Raw genomic sequence first — 21,573 nt, forward strand, 5'->3', positions numbered from 1 at the left:
AATTAGGTAGTATGTTAAGAATAACATACTACCTAATTGAGGTACTCTGCCTTATTCAAATCCGAGAGGTCTAAGTTTCCATCTTCACTCTTTATATTTATTTGGTAACTGCTTCATAAGTCCAATAGCTGTAAGGCTTCAAATCGTAATGCCCTGAGTTTGAGTTCTAAATCGGCAAGCTATTCTTTTTTCCAAGAAACAGTGGAATAGTTGGGAAGTTGGTGGTAACCACGGCACCCGCGTATTTCGAAAATCACTTTATACCGGTTGCGGTTCTAATACGACCTAATAGTACTTACAGCATCAAACTATCAACCTATACACTCCACTTGGCATATTAGATGAGCATAGTCGGCTCTAATCTCCAAGTGAGGCTTGACCCTGTAAGGTCCGAACAGTGGCGAATTTACAAATTTGCCGCCCTAGGCTGTCCAATTTAAGCCGCCCGTACAATTCCTTGTTACAAGTTACTCTAGTCCGCAATACTATTAATGAATTACATTTATTTATTAACCGACTTCCAAAAAGGAGGAGGTTCTACGTTCGGCTGTATGTATGTTTTTTTTTTTTTTTTTTTTTTTTTTTTTTATGTATGTCCAGCGATAATTCCGTCATTTGTGGACCGATTTTGAAAATTCTTTTTTTGTTTTGAAGGGTTTGATTCCAGGGTGGTCCCATTTTTTTCATGTCAGGATCTGATGATGGCATCCTGGAGAAATCGAGAGGAACTTTCAAAAATTGTAGGGACGGCTAGTGCGTTTGTTAGTGTTTCCATAAGGTATTTTAAACCACTACAATTTTATGAAGGTCTGGAGTTGGTCTGATGATGGAGCTGATACACAGACGATGGAACTCGTCAACGATTTACAGCAGGTACCTTTTGTTTCGGCTTGATTTATTTGTATTGATGAGAACTTTCCACCTAGATGGGTTGTGACTGTATTAAGGGTCTGATGATGAAGACAGTGAAGAGAACTCCTCGACGGTTCACAGTAGCTACCTTGTGTTTGGACTTGATAAATTTGTATTGATGAGAACTTTCCACCTAGATGGGTTGTGACTGTATTAGAGGTCTGGTGATGAAGACGAAGAATAGTTAAGGGAACTCCTCGACGTTTCACAGTAGCTACCTTGTGTTTTGAATTGATAATTTTGTATTGATGAGAACTTTCCACTTGGATAGGTTGTGACTGTATTAAAGGTCTGTTGATGAAGATGAAGGAGAGTTAAGGGAACTCCTTGACGGTTCACAGTAGCTACCTTGTGTTTGGACTTGATACATTTTATATTGATGAGAACTTTCCACCCATATGGATTGTGACTGCATAGGGGGTCTGGTGATGAAGACGGAGGACAGTCACCTTTCACGTTTTTCTGAATATTCATATTACGTGTGGATAAAGGGGGAGTGAAATTTTGTACATGAGTTAAGGTAGTATTTTTAAAATTGGGATTGTAGGACTTAGATACTTATCATAAGAAAATAACGTTTCAACTAATTGCTCATTAATTTTTGTTCACACTCAGTTAGGTGTGCTAACACTAAAAATTAAAAAATAAAAATTTTAATAAAAAAAATTCAACCGACTTCCAACTCTAAAATTAACCTAAACTAAAAAGCAAAAAATAACATCTTACCTATGTGCTACCTTCTGATCAGTTTGAAGGCGGTGCCAATCCAGTGTCATGTTTTAATTAAAGCCGTTTCTGAAAGAACCACAAAAATTGTGTAATTTAAATGGCTTGAATTAAAACATCACTGGCTTGGCACCGCCTTCAAACTGATCAGAAGGTAGCACATAGGTAAGATGTTATTTTTTGCTTTTTAGTTTAGGTTAATTTTAGAGTTGGAAGTCGGTTGAATTTTTTTTATTAAAATTTTTATTCTTTCATTTTGGTACTGCACAGTACGTACGATAGGAATTAAATATTAATAATAAGGAATTATCCTTAAATTTTCAAGACTCGTTTTTTCAATGTTTGAGCAATGTAATGAAGTTTTCTGTTTTTCATTAATTCTGTAACACTACAATTTTTTGGTCAAAGTTGCCGCCTCCTAAAATCTGCCGCCCAAGGCTCCAGCCTAGTTAATCTGTTGGTAATAAGACTCTCATTTTTTGGAAGTTGTCGCCTCCTAAAATCTGCCGCCCAAGGCAGCCTAGTTAATCTGCTGGTAAATCCACCACTGGGCCCGAATGAGGCTTGGTCTGTATTACAAATAGGCTAATAATGATTGGATTTAAAACATAACGAGTACAAGTTTCTATGCTCTTATCCAAGAAGTGGGTCCTATATTAATGGTTGCGACTTACAAGTAGACACTTGCAAGTGTTAACGACTTCTGATTGTAAGGTGCACCTGGTCAAACACGCCCTGAATACTTTCAGTGGACCCATTTGTAATTTGTCACGATCTCTTACCGTTATTTGGTCACATATTGTTGGAATACTGTATAGATTACAAGAAACGGTTCAGAAAATATTCTGACGACCTCTCTACCCAGTTGCTGTGGATAATAAAGAGAACTTGGGTTCGATTCCTAGTCGAGTAAGTTTAAGATTTTATGTTTTCTAAATTGAGCGAGGTCTGGTCTGGTATTAGGAATCGGCCGTGGCCTGTGACCTTACCAGCACGAAACGTATCGCCAAGCGATCAAGCGTTCCGGTACGAAGCCCGCTACCATCTAAACTGCATTGACACTTAACATCAGGTGAAAAGCAGTCAAGGGCTAACTTGTCACAGCATAAATAAAGTGTGTGTCAGGTCCGACGCATGAATGTAGTTTACTCTTTCAGATCGACTGTCTAAATAGGTGTATATTGCCCCACAGCGAATTGAAAGGTGCGCAACCGAGGAGCAGCAGGCCGCGGCGTGCATGTGCACGCTGTTGGCGGCAGCGCACGGTGCAAGGTGCGCAGAATAGGTTGCGCACAAAAAACGTAACGCTGTCAATCGTTCATCGAATTTTACTGTCCATATTTTTTTCATACCGGGGGCTTTATATGCAAAATCTATTCTTAAGGATTCCAAAAACAAAAAAATAACGGTATCATATCAAACTGTATGTCTTACTTTGCCTGTTTTTCTTTTCCAGGGTGTCCTTTCCCTCCGAAGCTGCCGTGAGATTTTTGAAGATTAATTTGAAGGAATTCCCGTTCAGATCTCACCGCACACCGTATGCCCGCGTGGAAAACTTGTTAACTGCCAAGACTACAATATAATTTATTTTGTTTTATAGTCTTACAATGACAACTAGATATCCGTCGGATACCTACCTATCGTTAAAATCATATAGATATAATAATAAATAGAAATGGCGTGTAAGTACGCATGAATTTTCCGTAACATGTGAAATTGCTTCTTCTAAATTAAATAAAACGCACACGTAAACATCTGTAGCGTGCCTTTGTATAAATAATCGGTGAACATACATAAAAACAAGTTTCCGACGAATTGGGAACCTACACCTTTTTTGAAGTCGGTTAAAAAAAGTCTCACATTGCTGTTTCCAAACTCGATCCATATTTACATCAGCAATACTGTAATAATCACGCCACTTCTATTAAAAATTCTATGGACTAAATAGGGAATCATAGATCCAAAAATAAATTAGACACCTTAGATTATTATGATCTAAATTAGGCACCAATTTATTCATGTACTGTTTCTAAATACATTGAAATATTTAAATAAATCCACCTATCATATAAATGCCTTCGTAAATAGGGTTTAGTCAGTCAGTGAAGTAGTTCATTTATAGTTAATAATCTTTATTATTAGTACAACGAAATGAAATCTACAAAGTTAGCTGTAATAAAACCGTAGATGAATTTGTATGCAATCACCTATAGCAAGTTCGTTAATGACACTCCCATGATATGCGGGCGACGGGGGAAAAGGCCTGCGCGGGTGTGAGGCGTGCGCGCGCGGCAGAGGGAAGGACTGCGCGGGTATGAAGTCGTGCGCGCGGGGATTGCTACCCCTTCCCGGCCCGCGCGCATCATCGGGAGTGTTTCGAACGAATTTGCCACGCTATCTATACCTACAACATCTAAAGAAATAAAGTCCTTTATATTAGTAGCGACAGTTTTGATTGTACCACGATTAAAAATACATACATAAATACTTTTATTAGTATCTAGGACCTAGGTAATATAGAAAACTTCAACTGCAGTGCTAACTATTTTTCTATCTTATTTATAAACATAGAACATATTAGATGATAAGTCACACTACCACTTCATTGAAGCTACGGCTTCGCTCGGTCCTAGGGCTCCTCTAAACCACAAGTAGTTCGGTAGTCGGTACTCCAAGTTGTTCTAGCCCGCGAGTTCAATTCTGGCAAAGCTTCTACGCTCGCCCAAAGAGCTGATTAGAAAAAAAAACTACTCGTAGCGTTGCCCATTAAAAATAACCGTTCAAACTACAAGTTACTTTAGTAGAAAATGTAATTTTTTTTGTGATACCAAGTGCGTAATTGCAAAGTGTCACTGTGAATATTATCTTTAATTTTTTTTTTATCATTAATAAATTAATAAATAATAGATGAAGGTATATATTTCTAATACCGGATCTTAGACCATACAGGTCGTGAAATGCGATTGAATGAATGTCTTCACGTTCGCGATGCGCACCTTTTTCCGAATATTGTTGGTTTTTTTTCGCCCAAGGCAAAGAATTCGCGTTACGTTCACTACACTTATTTGTGACATTGCCAACCCTATCCATTTTCATTGAGATGGTGAAACAACTGCGAATCGCAATTCGCGACGTGATTTCAGGGCGTAAAACTGCGTCTAAGTAGAGTGCGCATTAGGTTTTTGTGGTTTTTTTTTATCTTTACCTTAGATCTAATATTATACCTACAATATCTTTCCTTAGTGTTTTTCTCTTCACAGCCCGCCGCTCCCAATATAAAGTATCACTAATATCTACTTTATTACTCATTTATACTTAACAGAGTTTCATAAGTAATTATTATTTGTAAGTCGAAGGAATAAGACTGAACCAACTCTTGGCAACAATTACTTTCCGAATTCTGTACCTATGTATTTTTTAACTTTATTAGCTATCTATAAAAGTGTCTTGCATTTAAAATATAGGTACTTACCTATCTAGTTCATAAGTTAATTTACCTTTATTATTAATTGTACATAATTTATTTAAAAACATTAATTGTCGGACTTTAAATTATTACATTTACAATTAGGAAAACATTTATTTAAATAAGATATTTAACTATGTGAGTATTAATATGCCAGTATTTAACTTCTTATTAGGAACAATTCACACAGAAATCCGTTAGCGAATAACGCATTTCTTTCATAAAAAAATACGCACCTGTGAATCATGTAAGCTTTTAGTAAAAATTAAGTTTGAAATATATTGGGCTTTAAGAGCTATAGAGCATTTTATACTTGCCTACCTAATTTATTTTCTAATTTTCAATATGCTAGCAATTAGCTTGCAATTCACTTTGTTTAAACATTTAAGATTATATTTTTTGGTAATAGGTAGGTTTGGTAGTTTTGGACAAAGGTACGTAGAATACTTTGTTATTGTCATGAAAAAAAATAGCCTCACCTATATTTCTTCATATAAAACCTAAGTAGAGCTTATGCGAGAGTGAATTAATGTAGTTTAATTTATTGTAAAATATTACAGTATGATTGTGTGTGAATGTGAATAAATAAATATATTTATAAACAGTAAATAAATTATTTAAAGATAAGAAGATTTGTTTTTTACTTTGATATACCTAAACCATTTTTTCTGCTCTTGTTAATATCTTTCCGTACTTAACAGGCATAACAAAGAATTTTGTCTGTTTGTCTGCTAATTTTAAAAGTAACAATTTGTATGTGCAAAACTAAACCCATGACGGAGATAATATAGAATAGTGTTTGGGGCAAGAGAAATTTAGTGCAAACCAAAAAAAATTTTTTTTTTATTTTTTTTTTATCCTGTATAAATATTTATACTAATAGTTTGAAGAGATACAGTAATTTGACGTCGTAAGGGTAATTATTAAGTAATCTCTGGATCTACTGAACCGATTTTCAACATTCTTTAACCAATATAAATCGATAAAAACTACGTTATTTGCATCTGTTACTAGATATTAAATAAATAAAGACATTATAATTTATATTCTTGATCATAAGTGACATAATTTTAAAAAAGAACGTTTTGTTCTCTTCCTTTTTTTTAAACATTTTCTTTATATTTGGAAAAACAACAAGGCAACCATAAAGGGCGCGCAAAGCTTTAGTCTATTAATTGCGTAGGTGCCTACCTAGATATTGATACAATTTCTACTATGAGCATGCGTACTAGAACTGTAATGGAGACAATTTCTGGAAAACTGTCTCCTAGTGCTGTAGTCCCGTAAAGAAATATCAACATTCATAGATTTACAAAAAAACACTAGATTTGGAATTGAAAAATTAGGACCTGTATGTGAAAATTTGCTAAAACAGGTGAGTTTGTAACGATTATTTAAAATGTCTCGTTTTAGAAAACGTACGCAAAGTTATTAAAGCGAAAGCTTTTATGTAGGCCGTACACTATTGATATACGTGAGTAGTTAGGTACCTACTTATTACACATACGCATGTATTGTATTAATTAGTTTATTGTCATTGTCAAACCCAGTGGCGTAGTGTGGAATTTTACCGCTAGGGGCCGATAAAATCTTCAACATACAAAACATACGTTTAATTAACAAACAAACTAATAAAAATTAACAAATTAGTTATTAGTACAACAGTACACATTGGTGTACTACACATATTTTGTGTTTCTTTTCTGTTGCATACATGAATCGATTGAATCGAATCACCAAATCTTGACTAAATTTAATTAAGTATTTTTGAAAATTTTAACGTCTTTAGTTGTTTCAGAATTTTTGTATGTAAATAACATAATAGATACGTAGGTATCTACTTTTCCCTTACTCGCTTTGCTCAACAGATACTTCTTCTTCTTAAGGTGCCTCTCCGACTAGCGAAGGTTGGCAGTCAGATTCTTGAACTCGTCTCTATCCTTCGCGAGGCGAAATAATTGTGCGGCGCTCGCGATCCCGGTCCACTCTCTGATGTTTCTCAGCCAAGACTTCTTTCTGCGACCAACGCCTCTTCTACCAGCAACCTTTCCCATCAAGATGAGCTGTAGAAGCTCGTATCTCTCGTGTCGTAGCACGTGCCCTAGATACGCGACTTTTCTCGTCTTGACGGTCTGCAAAAGTTCACGCTTCTGATTGACGCGTCGCAGAACTTCGGCATTCGTCACTTTGTGAGTCCAACTGATAACAGATACTATTAGAACTAATGTAACTTAAAATCAAATCCAGACACAACATGTCAAAAAAACTGACAGTATTTTAACACAAATTATAAACTTTAACGATATAAATCAAGTTAAAACACCACAACATGTACATGAGTAGGTACTTAAGAAAATACTTACCTTGAACTATTGTAACCAGTTTTTGTTTTTTTTTTAAACGAAGTAGGTATGACAGTGCAACAAATCTGTTCATTTACGATAGAAGGGTAGGGGAGGAACCACATGAAATGGCACGAAAGCAGTGGGACGCATAGTTTTTAAGCCAAAGGTGTCCACATTACCCGGGTTTCCCCTATATATCGATTGTATTCATTATTTTTAATAAACTAAGAAGGTCGCCTGTACACTGTGCACAGAAAACATATGTACAAGCCTGTAGTAGTAAACCATTGTACAACATTAGGTGGGTACCTACTTACTTACCTAAATATTGATCAGGAAGTTGCTATGTTATTACTCATTTTAATTTATAACAAAAAACTATATAGGTAATATGTACCTATTTTGTTATCTCGTTGTTACATATACCAGCTGAAACATGAACTGATTACAAGTGTAACTACACTAACTAATTAAACGTCCTAGAGTAGGTATTAGGTATAGTTATCAACTAGCAGATACCCTGCAGTTTCACCCGCATAGCTTCCGTTATAAAGAAAGAAAAAAAAAGCTTTATTAGAGAATTTATGCCACAAAACACAATTTGTTCTATTAATCGTCAGGACAATATCCTGCCATGTATGGCATAACCCAGTAAAGGGATCCAACTCAGCATAATGCTACATACTCTTTAAATAAAAAGAGCATGCAGCGCAGTTTCCACCGAATCGAAGGTTTTCTTGAGACCGTTATGCTTGGAGGTCCATGCAAGAGGCCTATGTCCAGCAGTGGACGTCGGATACACGCACTGTTTGAAGACTTTCGTCTTCAGGCACTGAAAAATTTCGGACGAGAAGATGTCGTGGAGTGTCCCAGCCTTTGAATGCTTTTTTACCCGACTGCGTCAAAGGGAGGGTAAATGAAATGAAATGAAAATACACTTCATTGTACACCACAAAGAAGCGTACAATACAATACATAGGTACAAAAAAGAATTCTAAAAACTGTCCGCTAGTGTACATATAAAAGCTAAAGGTCACACATCATGAATTATCGAAAAGTACTTGACATACAAAGATGAAATTTGGGACACAAACACTTTTCATCCAGTAACACAGGTGGCCCTTACGTGTGGAAGCAAAAAAATCCACAATCTCTTTTTTCCCTGGTTAAGCGTGCGCCCAAAAGTTGGAAACATCCTACATAGGTTAAGTCACTGTCATATTTATTTTAAGCGAGCATCTAAGCTTCTTTTGTGAGAAATCTTTACCCTTCATTTGGGCCCCTCAACTAATTTAGATACAATACAGGGCCCCTCGAAGGCACGCTACGCCACTGGTTGAAGGTAGTTTCTAGTTCGGATCTTAGACTAAGATTAGAAGATAGTGACAAATTTGAAACACACTATCGAGTTACTTACGTATAAAACTTCTTGAGAGATAGCTCTACAATTCCGAGTGTTTGAAGAATTTTCTCTATTTTTTTGTTTTTTTTTAATCATAAAAATTTCAATCACATTTTCAGAATTTGGAAGAAAACCAAACCCTAATATTAATTTTCAGCAAATTATTTATAGCTTTAGGGATTTTTGCAAGTCGAATGAGATTTTTCAAAAATCATTCAGCACAATTTTGTTCCGAATTTAATAACCCTATAACATCTTGTTCAAATTATTTTCGTGACTGCAAAAAAAAACATGTCACAAAATAATTTGTCAGTCAAGACTCCCATTGGACTTGGTTCTCCATTTTTCATCATTAAATGCCTGCACAATTGAGGAGGAAACGAACCAAACGGTCATCGGTTCGATGGTTTTGGCATTTTGGTATCAATAAGTAGACCTTGTATTTGTTGATTGGTATCACTATACTACCGGATGTCCTCGGTGTTACTCACGCGAACACTTTAGGGTATATGAATTTTCTACATACCACATTTCTTTCAATATTTACATACTATTATTCACTCAACAGAAAAAAATTAGATCACTACTCATGAATTTAAATGCATACCAATAATGATATTGTTTACGTATCATTTTACAAATGCCTTTTCTTTTGTAAACAATGAGGCTTTGTTTGTTTATAAAATCGAACGATCGATTGCTTCATATCCAATGCGCACCATACTCTACCTAACTACCTGGTAGAAATATAAGTAGCTACACTTTTAAATACATTAAATTAAAAATACTCAAGCAAAATGTCTTCTTTGGTAAAACGTGATCAAAAATCTTTATTTCATACAATTATAATACAACATTTTCTAAATCTAATTCCAAGGTTAGTGAAGTAACTAGCTCTGTCTTTAATTTTTGTTTGACGGATGCTCAAGAAGTCGTAACCTTCAAAGTTCGTGGTTTCTTAAGGTTACTTCGTGATTTCATCTGTCTGTTAATTCATGTTAAGAGTAATTATTTAGTATAATGAATTGGTAATTGAACGTCCACGGTGTGTTATTTTATTAGCTAGATGCGTGAGTTGTATATTTCTTCCTTGACTTAACTATGCAAATAACAACAAACAGCCTCTCAATACCGAAATTCGGTACAATATGAATGTATCGAATTTCGGTACATTCATATTAGACCGAAACTTTAATTTAAAAAACCAATTTGAGTATAAATATTCTAAGACGTAGAAAATGCCCTGGATTTGTTGTATAGTACAGTACCCACTTTCTTGTCTATTTTCTTTCTTTTCCTTTTTTTTCTATTACTTCTCTACACCCTCACCCTATTTTGTATTATTTGTATTAGCTTGTTCATTATGTCGCCTGGCAGAGATCCCTTGTTGGCGATAAGGCAGCCATTGTGTATTTTCAAAGTTTTTGTAAATATTTTTTGTACGTTTAAGTGTTTTGGTGTTCAAAAGTGTGTATATTTTCTTGTTTACTTTTTTAATATTATAGTATTTTGTAAAACTTTTTTCAGATTGAAGCATTTAAGAAGAAAACTGAAAATGAACGCAATAAAGATAACATTATGGATGGTAACGATTAGTTTATCCATTTTCGTATTAATTATATACCACGTACACCATTTTTCATTCGCACGGAATCATCACGAACCAAACAAAATGTATCAACAACCCCCGCCAAGCACGCGGCGGGTCTTCGGCACCCCCATGAGGCACATACCATTAGATGAGATTTATAAAGACATCCCACTCCATGATCAAGATCTTTCTCTTGAATTTGAAGAAACTAGATCAGGTATTTTAATATTTGATATATATATGTTTTTAAAAATTCCGTTTTGTTTATATTTTAATTTATATTGTTATTTTGGCTAATACTTCAAAACAGGAGGAGGTCCTAATTTCGTTTATTTGTTATTATATCTTCAGACGCGATATTATGATTCAAATATGGTGTTTAAAAATCGAGTATTTACATCACTTTAATATACGTCTTACACAAACATTAATCAAATCTTTAGCATCGATATACCTACATAGTCATATGTAGGCAAATATCAATAATAATCTCTACATCTACGGATAGCAATATTTCCATATTAGATTTATTCATTTGACAACAATTTCATATCTTATAGTGAAGTGTCTTTCAACAGAGGTAGCTTATTCAAAAAATTATAAATCATGACCAAGATTCGATGCATGTACGTCCAACACCAGCAACTAAGGTGTTACTAAATTGAACATGTAGTTCTTTGTAAATTTTGTTAATTTTTGAAGTAAAACTTCTTTAGGAAAGATTAACTTGGGGAATAAGCTGGAACGAACGTTGAGAGGGAGAGCTAAATAAGTTTTAATTTAGTCGTGTGGTCTAAAGAACTTGTTTTTTATTTTAGTTCAACACATGATAAATACGCCTGGTTGCCGTATCCCAGTTGCTATGGTTAATTACAAAAAACCTCACAAAAACAGAAAAAGAGGTTATTGTGGATATCGTGCAGTATTTTTAGAAAGAGAAGATATAGATAAAGTCCGCGTGGTAATAAAAGAGAAATCCATAAAGAAGTATCTTAAAAGAGGCAAGAAATATCATTGCTGTTATAGATTTTTTCAAAGGTCAACAAAACCTGGCCATGAGCATAGATCTCTTAGGTAAGAATATATCTCTAATTTTATAATAGATTCCCATATTTCATAATCAATAATTTTGTCTTGGTGTGGAGTTTCTTATAGGTGAATTTAAAATGAAGTACTCAAAGCCATAATAATAATTATTATGTTGAAAAGAAAAAGTTAGAAGAAAAAAGAAGAGATACAATGAAATATTTGCAATCCTGAATTAGTAGTAAAACCTAGGTAGATACGTAATTAACCTACACGCTCTTTTCAGATTCTCAAAATGTACAAAAATTCATGACAGAGAAACAATAAACTTGGAACAAGATTTTATCAACGTCCAATGTTTCGAAAACAGCAATTACAATCAAACTCATCGTATATACGACGATGTATATGCATTCTGTAAAAAAATTAAAGTAAAAAATGCAACCACATGCGGGAAACAATACAATGTCTTGCTCATAGGAATGGACTCAATGTCTCTATCTCGATTTGTTCAGACTATGACAAGAACGGCTAAGTTTGTTTATGACAAATTTTGGCCAAACTACAGAGGATATCATAAGGTAAGCGATTCCACTCCTAAAAATGGGAAAGTTTGTGTGATTCAACTATTTTAGTTTTCTTTATAATTACAGGTGGGTGACAACACATTTCCGAATTTGATGGCTGCATTAACAGGACATAACATATCGAGTATTATGAAATCATGTTCAGGAAGGATGGACCAGTGCAACAATAAACTCATTTGGTCTATCTATAAAAACTCAGGTTACGTAACTGCTTACGGGGAAGATCATTTACGATTGCCCGATATTTTCAGTAAGGATTATAGCTTCCGAAAGTCACCTACGGACCATTACATGAGACCGTTTTTTCTAAAAGAAGAAATCGAAATAAATAATCATTCTTTACTTTGCGCGGGGAAAATCTCATCCGGTCAGCAACTTTTGGATTACGCAATAAACTTCGTTTTGACTTACAAAGATGATCCTTTCTTTGGTTTTTTCTGGATGAACTCATTCAGCCACAATATGAATAACCATCCCGAAGATGCAGACCGAATGTTCGAAGATTTCTTTAACCGTCTCTACTATACGGGAGCATTTGACAATACCTTCATTATCTTTTTAAGCGATCATGGCATTCGGTTCGGTGAAAACCGTATTTTAGTAGAATCATATTACGACGATCGTCTGCCATTGTTATATATCTGGCCACCTACAACATTTAAAATGAATTACCCTGATAAATTAAAATCATTACTAATTAACCAATTCCGATTGATCACTCCGTATGATTTGTTTGATACGCTCTTTGAAATAAGTAAATTAGCGGATTGCGATGAAGTTGAAAATGAAGCCGCTGATCCAAACCACAACAGTATATTCAGTGTTATTAGTCCTAATCGCACTTGTCAGGACGTTGGCATTCACGATAAATGGTGTAGTTGCCACAATTTGTATCCCCTTGACGCCGAAGACGCAGAGGGGATTAGAAGTGTTCACTTTGCTGTGTCACATATTGTGTCTGTAATGCAAACGATAAAAACGAAAAGATGTTGGAGTTGCACACATCTTTCACTTAAAAATGTAAGCAGAATTCATTTCTACTATGACAAGAACAAAATCAATATATATTTTGTTGTTGCATTTTCTATGAGCCCAATGAATATTTTTTATGAAGCTACCGTGCTACATAAAGACTCACAGATGTATCTAGTTGGATCTGTTAGCATTATATCGCCTTACAAAGGTTTCGGCGACTGCACTATCAAACATGAAGACAGAATTTATTGTGTGTGTCAAAAAAACGACAACTGTCGGTTAAGTTCTATATTTTAAGAGAACTTTAATAAAAGTTTATATATTTTCTCCTACTGATAGATATATAAGCCTATCTGTGATATTATTATTATTATTAATTGTTTATTTATTAAATAACATAATTTTTATACAATTCCAAATGATTATTTTATTTGAGCTCATACGTTATAGATTATGGAGATTTATTTGGATTTTGACGTTGCTTACAATAAATATATGGCCTTAAATATAATCAACTTCATCACCAAAAAATCGAACAAAAATAATTAAATTAAATATTTTGTGTTCATCATATTCATCATAAATCTAAGATTGCAGAGGTCATTTGTACCATGCGTACAATCATCAACAACGAAGTGTTAATGAAAACGTAACGTTTATATAAACTGAATTCGATAAAATATGATCGCTGATCCTTGCAGTCACATGTCATGCGTAACAGAGTTTGGATGTGTTAGGAGATGTAATTATATTGTACGAACGTGTGATGTAAATATAGGTGCAATACAAATGTGTGCGGCAATGTAAATTAAAATAAAATTCATTCATATTTCGTGCCATTGATAAAAATAATGTAAATTAAACCTGCTGCGATTTTTCTAAAAAAATATTTCTTGAGTGAAACTGACATTTTTCTTTTACTTATAAAATAAGTATAAACCCAAGTGAATTGTGTCAATAGATAATAATAAAACCAGGGAGCTTTTATTTGAATAAGAATCGCTTTTAAAGCGATGGTTACTTAAAGGTAAGCATTCTACTTTTCCAGGCTTTTATATTATAAATATATTGTAAATATTCACCACCATATGCACTTATTTATCTACGGGAAAATCATGAATTTATGTGAATTAGGCTATAGGTAGGTACGTATTATCAAGGTTGTGCCAAACACAGTGTGGTGTTTTGACTTTTGACGCTTCTACTACTTGGTTCTTGATATGCACAAGAGGTTGAGACATTAGTCACTAAAATTGTATCATCATCATCATCATATTATCAGCCGATGGATATCCATTGTCCATTGCAGGACATAGGCCTTTTGTAGGGCTTCCAAACATCACGATCCTGAGCCTCCTGCATCTAACGAATTGTAATGTGTGTGACACACTTTAACATTAGTTTCTTCCATTCAGTAATACATTTTTGTTGCAATCATCGTTATCACACAAATAAATTAATGTTCTACCGCTAGTAGAGTCACTGTTTGAATGCGGGTTGGTTGGTTCGAGTTTGACGCAAATTCTCATTATTTCACATATGATTGATTCACGACCATTTATCAGTTAGGTTTTATAGCAACTGGAACTGGGCATAAAGTGCTTAAGGGCAACAAACTGCCTCAGAGGAGCACGCTAAAATAAATCGAAAGAAATTTACTCAATCTATGACGACAAAGCAAGCTATTTGTAATTATTGATAAGTGTGGCATCTTATCCTTTTTCTTCTTGTAAAAAATCGGTTCTTCTTATTTCTATCTATCCTAACTCACATAAAACAATGATAAAATTACATATTTCTAGGCCAGTTGCATTTGCATTTATTTCATAGTGATCTAATTACAAGGTCACATCCTTCTGATTATAACGTAGGTACGCAGTGTAACACATCAGTCATAAGCAGCTGAACTATTTTGTTATCTTTACATACATACATTAGACACATCCGTTTCTCTTTTTATAAATTACGTATCTACAATCTACATGTACTTAGATACATAGCTACATTGTTCTGCAATACAAAATATTTAAGCATCCGTCATCACCTAATTGATTCGTACTTTTTGCCCTTCTAATCTTATCCTGTATTTTTTTTCCTAATTTTATAATATAGTAGGTACAAATTCTGATTTGTACATCATCATTAAAGCCTGGAAAATAACAGAGCAAATAGATGGATTTAAGATCAGACAAACGACGATAGAAAATGTATTGTAGGAAATAGTCTGAGACGGATATGACGTCGCTCGATTTCGTGTTGGCTCGTGCCGACGCTAGGTGGCTTCGGCTACCGACATGTTTCCATAGAGAGTAGGGAGTTAGAGAGGGGTAGCGATCGGTTGGCGGGAACTTGCGAAATAAGGCGCCCATCCTATGGTCGGCTTCAGTATGCTCGAGGCGTTCGAGCCGTTCACATTTCTTGTTGTGTCTTTATGGGTTACTTGGGATAGAGTAACTTGAGTGGAAAAGGGGAGTATTTGTTTACAGTCAAAGGATCCTTTAACCCTACACACAGCGTTCACAAGTGCGTGACTCCACTAAAGATCATTCTCTGCTACTCTAGGGTCTTATTTTGGTTACAGTTCGATTTGTTAATTAAATTGTCCTGACAAATATTGTGAATCATAGCCGTTGTTCAACATTGCTTTTCTTATTTTTTTTTAATCTATTTTTGAAGCTTCTGCTAAAACTACGTGTTTCAGTGGTTCTTCCTTATTCTTCAAAATTGCTTGGGATCTACGAATCTGCTTCGATTGTCGATTCATTTTACAAAACAATGGCGATGTAGACTGAAACGTAAACAGGAGAATGAATGCAATATGGTTTAAATCGGGGCAGGTCTGTTATGTGTTATACGATGGACCAACGTCTATTTATCTTACAACGGTTGCTACAAATCTATGCATGGATCGGATATGAGTGTAACTTGGTAAAGAGGACAGACAGGTAATAGAAGAAGGTATTCGACTGAAACGTGAATGTTGAAATGGATGTGTGGTTTAATAAGATAAGATTAAAAAATAGTACCTACATAAGGGGAAGGTTAAAAGTAGCGTCAATGACAGTAAAATTGGAGAGTAACAGGTCAGTAGATTGGGTATGTGATGATGTAACAAATAAGAGAAACGGAAATATACATTACTATAAAATGAACGTAATAGTGTGTAAGAGTATTATGTGCATATCTAAAAGGATATCATAATGAACTGAAATATGATAGAAGTTATTGAAAGGCATTGTAGAGGAGAAGTCCTAAGCGTTGGATTAGGACATAAATTTATCTAACAAGCTTTTACTTTTTTTTTCAGTAAATAACAACGTGAATAATGGTTTACAATTCAAAACGCTTACGATTAATTTTATATTTATTTATCACTGTATTACCGTTTTACTACATTATAAGTATCAACTTGTATGCCAAAAAACCCGCATTAGAAATATTGTATCAAAATGACTCTACAGAATTTATGGACATCAGTGAGTATAAATGTAATTTATATTTTAAAAATACACAACATAGAATTTACCCCATATACAGGGTGAGTATTTCCCATAGCTTCAATGTGTTGACGAGTCCACTTATAGGAGCATAACTAATGTTATTTAACTAAAAAATAAAAACTTTTTATGTTTTCATACATAATTCAAATAATTCCGACTATCCATGTAACACACGCCTTTATCTATACTTGCATTTTAAAATTTTGCTATGTCATAATTATAAGGATGCATTTAAGGGCACACTTTGAGCTCTATTTACAAAAGAAATATTATGAACTCCGAATTTATTAATTTTAATGTTCTTTGAAATTTGAAATTATTTTCGGTAAAGAATATAACCCCAGCGTTATGGCAAATACTCCGCATAATATGCAGACATATTTTTGTATTTTCAGATTTAACTACATTAAAATATTACATTGAAGAACAAGTAAACGAAAACTACTTAATCAGAACTCCTGGGTGCACAATACCAGACTATTCTAAAACGTATAAAATAGTAGAAGCAAAATATGACAAAGCAAGAAGTACATGCGGAACCCGAGCAGTACTTATTGAGAAAATATCTAATGAAGAAATCGTATTTTTGATCGACGAAAAGAAAATGAAGCCTTACACGAAGGGGAAAAAATATTCCTGTTGTTATCAGTTTGGTTATCCGGCTATCGTGTCTGGAGAAGAAGACTATACGCAAGTGAGGTAAGCATCAGCTGATGTTTTGCCAATTTATTACTGTCTTACTGAAGACGAAATTCTTCAAACATTGACGTATCCCAGACTTGATCGCTATCGATCGATAGATCTCTTGAGTAGGCTCAGAGTCACTCAGCGAGGAAGAAGCTATGCTTGGAGTTTCTCTGCGTGATCGAATCAGAAATGATCAGGGCACAACACATACACAAAAGACAAAATACAAAGTTACCGTCATTGCTCAATGAGTCGCAAAGCTTGTGGCAATGGGCATGTAGTTCGAAAAGCCGATAAATAGGTCCCAAGATGGTGAAATGGCGACCCCGCATCGAAAAGCGCAATGTTGGTCGTTTCCTCACTATGTGGATCGAGGATATTAAGCAGGTTACAGGGAGCCGCTGGCTGAAGTCCTTAAAAGAGGCATATGTTCAGCAGTGGACGTCCATCGGCTGGTAATGATGATGTGGTCTTACAGGTTACAGAAAATCACTTCGTTGTTTGAACTGAACTAATGGTGGCAATCTACATGATGTCTGATACTCGGAACTCAGTCCGCGTAAAATTATTTAATCGTATCTTTTCATTATTGCCTTTCTAATGAAACCGATTTAGGTTACGCGGTTGGATGGTTTCAAGTTCTCTAACGGACATTTTTCGAGTTTTATGTGTATAGGAGTACAAAAGAGTTATACAGAACCTTAGCGATCTAATAGCGATAATCTAATACGCAAGATTTGCTGTTGGTTACAATTTCTCTCCCAAATTCAGATGCCACATTTTTTTATCATAACAGGTCTTAACGTCTTATGTTTACAAGTCAACACTGTGAATGTGCATTGTGTAAAAATGCCTATTGTCTACTTGTTGCCACGAACAGAGACGTGTTTGAAAACATCATTCTTAAATAACATACAAGTATATTAATTTACGAGTGACTTAGTACTCCAAAAACAAAATATTAAACCTAAGCTAACATGAGAGATAACAAATGTACAAACTAACAATTTTATACTCGTAATACGATAGGCAGATACTTATGATATCACTTTGCCCACAGATATACAAACTGTACAAATTTTAAACATAAAACCAAGGGCGAATTAAAAACTGAACTCATAACCGTTACCTGTGCACTAGACTCATCAAAAAAACGTGCAATTTATGAAGATGCATATATAATACTCAAGAAGTTAAACAAAGAGCCCACCGAGGAGCAGAAAACAAAAAAGCCTTGGAACGTTTTAGTACTGGGATTGGATACGGTATCGAGAGCGCGAGTTTACAGTAGCTTGCCGAAAACTCTAAAATATATGTTAACAAACAATTGGTTAGACTTCCGAGCTTACCAAAAGGTAATAAACAATAGTGTTATTCAGAAACCATGGGTACCTACGGTGATAGTTTGTTTCACTGTCACCGTACCCATGCTATCTGAAAAACACTTTATACTAACATATTACTTTGAGCTAAAAATTTTTTTGCTTAATAATTCGAACGAAAATCAATGCCGAAACTATTGACATCTTAATACATAGTTTTGGGTGGACTTTTCAAGTAGTCGCATTTGCTTATTCAACCATTCACGATTCGTTTTTGAACGATTTTGATTCGTCTAAGGTTGATTTGTTCTGAATTTCGGGTTTTATTGAAAACTGCTTTAATTTCAAACCTTAACCGAAGGTATTTAGATTTAATTTGCTTTAACTATTGAGAAAAAAGCCAAAACACAAAATATGGACAGTTTTTAAGTGAAGTTTTCTACATGATTGTGTCTCAATTTTAATAACATCTCGATGGATGATTGACATTTTTGAAACCTATTTATGTATGTACTCGTTTAAAGGTACAATACGTGTGCTGCCTCGCTGGTCCAGTGGTTAGCTTATGACAATCCAAATCACGAGGTACTAGGTTCAAATCCTAGGTCGGAGAATGAATACTAACCTACTGAGCTTTTCTTACTTCCAAGATAATTTCATTAAAAACTATCAGTGGCCGGTAATATAACATTATCACCTTTAACCCGCCAACCCGCATTTGGAGAGGCGTGGTGGGTCTACGCCTCATATCCTACAAAGAGGAAGGACTGGCCCTGTTAAACATAGGCTGATAATGATGTTGACACGTGCATTTTTATCTTTATCGCTAATAATAGACGATAGTACTAAAGTTACCTATAGGTAAATCATTTAAGTAAGTACTTATACGATTTTTTTGCAGGTGGGCTACAATACATTTCCAAATGTGGTATCTTTATTAACGGGCGCGAAACTGTCCACTATATACAGAACCTGTTCGCCAGGTATGGATCAATGCAACCATCTGATGATGTGGACGGATTTTAAAAATAATGGTTTCAAAACAGCCACTGGGGAGGAAGATCTGCAACTTCCAGACACATTCGCTAAACTGGGATACAAGTCTTCACCTACTGACCATTACATGCGACCGCTTTTTGTGACAGGTGAAAAAAGGCGCGGCAACATTATATGTACCAAAATGAAGCCATCCGGAAAGAACATCATCGATTACGCATCTACTTTCGCAGAAACTTATAAGGATGAGAACTTTTTTGGATTTTTTTGGTCAAACTCTTACAGTCACAATTTAGAAAACATACTAACACTTATTGATAATGACTTAGTAAACTTATTTACAAAACTGAATGATACCGGCGTCTTGAACAATACGTTTATATATTTTTTAAGCGACCACGGTTTCAGAAGCAGTACTTTGAGAGTGCCATATGAATCGTATTACGACGAAAGACTGCCCATGTTCTTTATGTGGGTACCTACAGAGTTTCGTGAAAGTAGACCCCAAGAGTACAATAATTTAAAAATCAACCAAAACAGATTGATAACACCATACGACGTGTATCTCACATTCCATCACACTATAACAATCAGTGATTCTCAGCCATTTCTGGAAAAAAAATCGGAAGCCTGTCCAAATTGTACGAGCATTTTCAACAATATTAGCATTGACAGAACATGCGAAGACGCCGGCGTCGACGAGAAGTGGTGTTCCTGTCACGAGTTGGTCGAAATCAGTCAAAAGAACAGTGACGTCATACAAGCGACGAACTTAGCAGTAGCTAGAATACAAGACAAAGTTAGCAAAGTGAAGACTACTCACTGTATGAAATGTGAAATGTTAAAATTGAAAAGCATTCTACGAAGTCACACATACCGTGACGAATATCGCAACAATACTTATTACGTTATAGCGTTTGTTATGTCTCCAGCAGACGTTGCATACGAAATTAAAGCTGTAAAGCATAATGAGACATTTACGTTGTACTCGGAGAACACAATATCCGTCTATAACGTCAGGGGCAGGTGTGCTATTGTACAAAATGAACGCGCCTACTGTGTGTGTTCGCCTAGTTGTAAAAGTCATACCAACTAAATAAATTATCGCCTAAGTATTTATTAATATAAAAAAACATCATTTTATTTCCTTTCAATCTACCTATATGAGTTTTCCTTTTTTTTGGAAACTTTTAACCGGCCGTAATTTGTAAAATTATAAGGCAGCATTTGTTTGCTTTATTACGGAGGGTCGAGGAGAGCTTAAGTAAATCTAAGTTTTTGGGATCCTAACCCCTAATAATTAGCTGCTATGTTCAAAAAAGGGGGAAATCGTATTTTCGCTCTAATGACCAAAATATACAACTCACAAAAAAAATAAGAATACAGGCAATACCTTTAAAGACATGTTTTGTATAAAATTGAATTATCTGCAATTTTAACTACTATACGGCTTTGGATAACGAGGACCTGGGTTCGAATCCTGGGTCGGATCATTAAACATTTACAGTTTTCTTTCTTCTAAGGTAAATTTAGTAATAAATATTAGCATGGAGTTGGTAAAAGTTCGTGGTGTTACATCCCGATAAACCGACAGACCCGATTATTATCATTACTATCTGATAGAGAATAGTTTACACATATCAAATTTAATATATCATTATCAACCCGTATCCAGCTGACTGCTGAGCACGAATCTCCTCTCAGAATGAGAGTGGTTAGGCCAATAGTCCACGCTGGGCCAATGCGAATTGGCAGACTTCACACACCTAGAGAATTAAGAAAATTAATCATCATCATCATCATCATCATCATCATCATCATCATATCATCATCATCATCATCATGTGTATGCGGCATAGACAGTTAAAATATAGTGTCATTAGTAGTAGTAGTCATTATTAAAATCTATACATATTATAAATGCAAAAGGAAATCTCTGTCTGAGACATCTTCACGAGTAAGCCGATTTGCAGGATTTTTTAATGGTATACATAGAGATAAAGTTGAACTTGGAGCAGAAAATATGCTTTAATCCTGG

At 34.9% G+C, this 21,573-nt stretch overlaps 3 protein-coding genes across 6 annotated transcripts in view; all 3 read left to right on the forward strand.

Annotated features, from left to right (window-relative positions):
- LOC112054721 (uncharacterized) overlaps positions 1-5,734 on the forward strand; it is a 58,027-nt gene extending 52,293 nt beyond the window's left edge. For both annotated transcript variants that reach the window (XM_024094593.2, XM_024094595.2), the window contains exon 10: positions 3,095-5,734. In XM_024094593.2, coding sequence (XP_023950361.2) covers positions 3,095-3,123 — 29 coding nt within the window. In that variant the 3' untranslated portion in view covers positions 3,124-5,734. The remainder of the gene's footprint in view (positions 1-3,094) is intronic.
- Positions 5,735-6,338: 604 nt separating this feature from the next.
- On the forward strand, positions 6,339-16,474 carry LOC112054717 (uncharacterized). 3 transcript variants are annotated; one of them, XM_024094588.2, is made up of 6 exons: positions 6,339-6,479; positions 10,379-10,659; positions 11,261-11,516; positions 11,755-12,049; positions 12,122-13,075; positions 16,338-16,474. In XM_024094588.2, the coding sequence occupies exons 2-6, from the start codon at positions 10,407-10,409 to the stop codon at positions 16,338-16,340; spliced, it is 1,761 nt and encodes a 586-aa protein (XP_023950356.2). In that variant the 5' UTR covers positions 6,339-6,479; positions 10,379-10,406; the 3' UTR covers positions 16,341-16,474. The 3 variants fall into 3 exon arrangements, with proteins under 3 accessions (XP_023950356.2, XP_023950350.2, XP_023950355.1); XM_024094582.2 differs by having other exon boundaries at positions 12,122-14,057; positions 16,338-16,462; XM_024094587.2 differs by lacking the exon at positions 16,338-16,474 and having other exon boundaries at positions 10,379-10,436; positions 12,122-16,078.
- On the forward strand, positions 16,256-21,503 carry LOC128198002 (uncharacterized). Its single transcript, XM_052881652.1, has 4 exons — positions 16,256-16,506; positions 16,926-17,229; positions 18,278-18,572; positions 19,441-21,503. The coding sequence occupies exons 1-4, from the start codon at positions 16,356-16,358 to the stop codon at positions 20,629-20,631; spliced, it is 1,941 nt and encodes a 646-aa protein (XP_052737612.1). The 5' UTR covers positions 16,256-16,355; the 3' UTR covers positions 20,632-21,503.
- The last annotated feature ends 70 nt before the right edge of the window (positions 21,504-21,573 follow it).

The sequence above is a fragment of the Bicyclus anynana genome, chromosome 5, assembly GCF_947172395.1.
Source record: "Bicyclus anynana chromosome 5, ilBicAnyn1.1, whole genome shotgun sequence".
In the NCBI taxonomy this organism is placed as follows: Eukaryota; Metazoa; Arthropoda; class Insecta; order Lepidoptera; family Nymphalidae; genus Bicyclus; species Bicyclus anynana.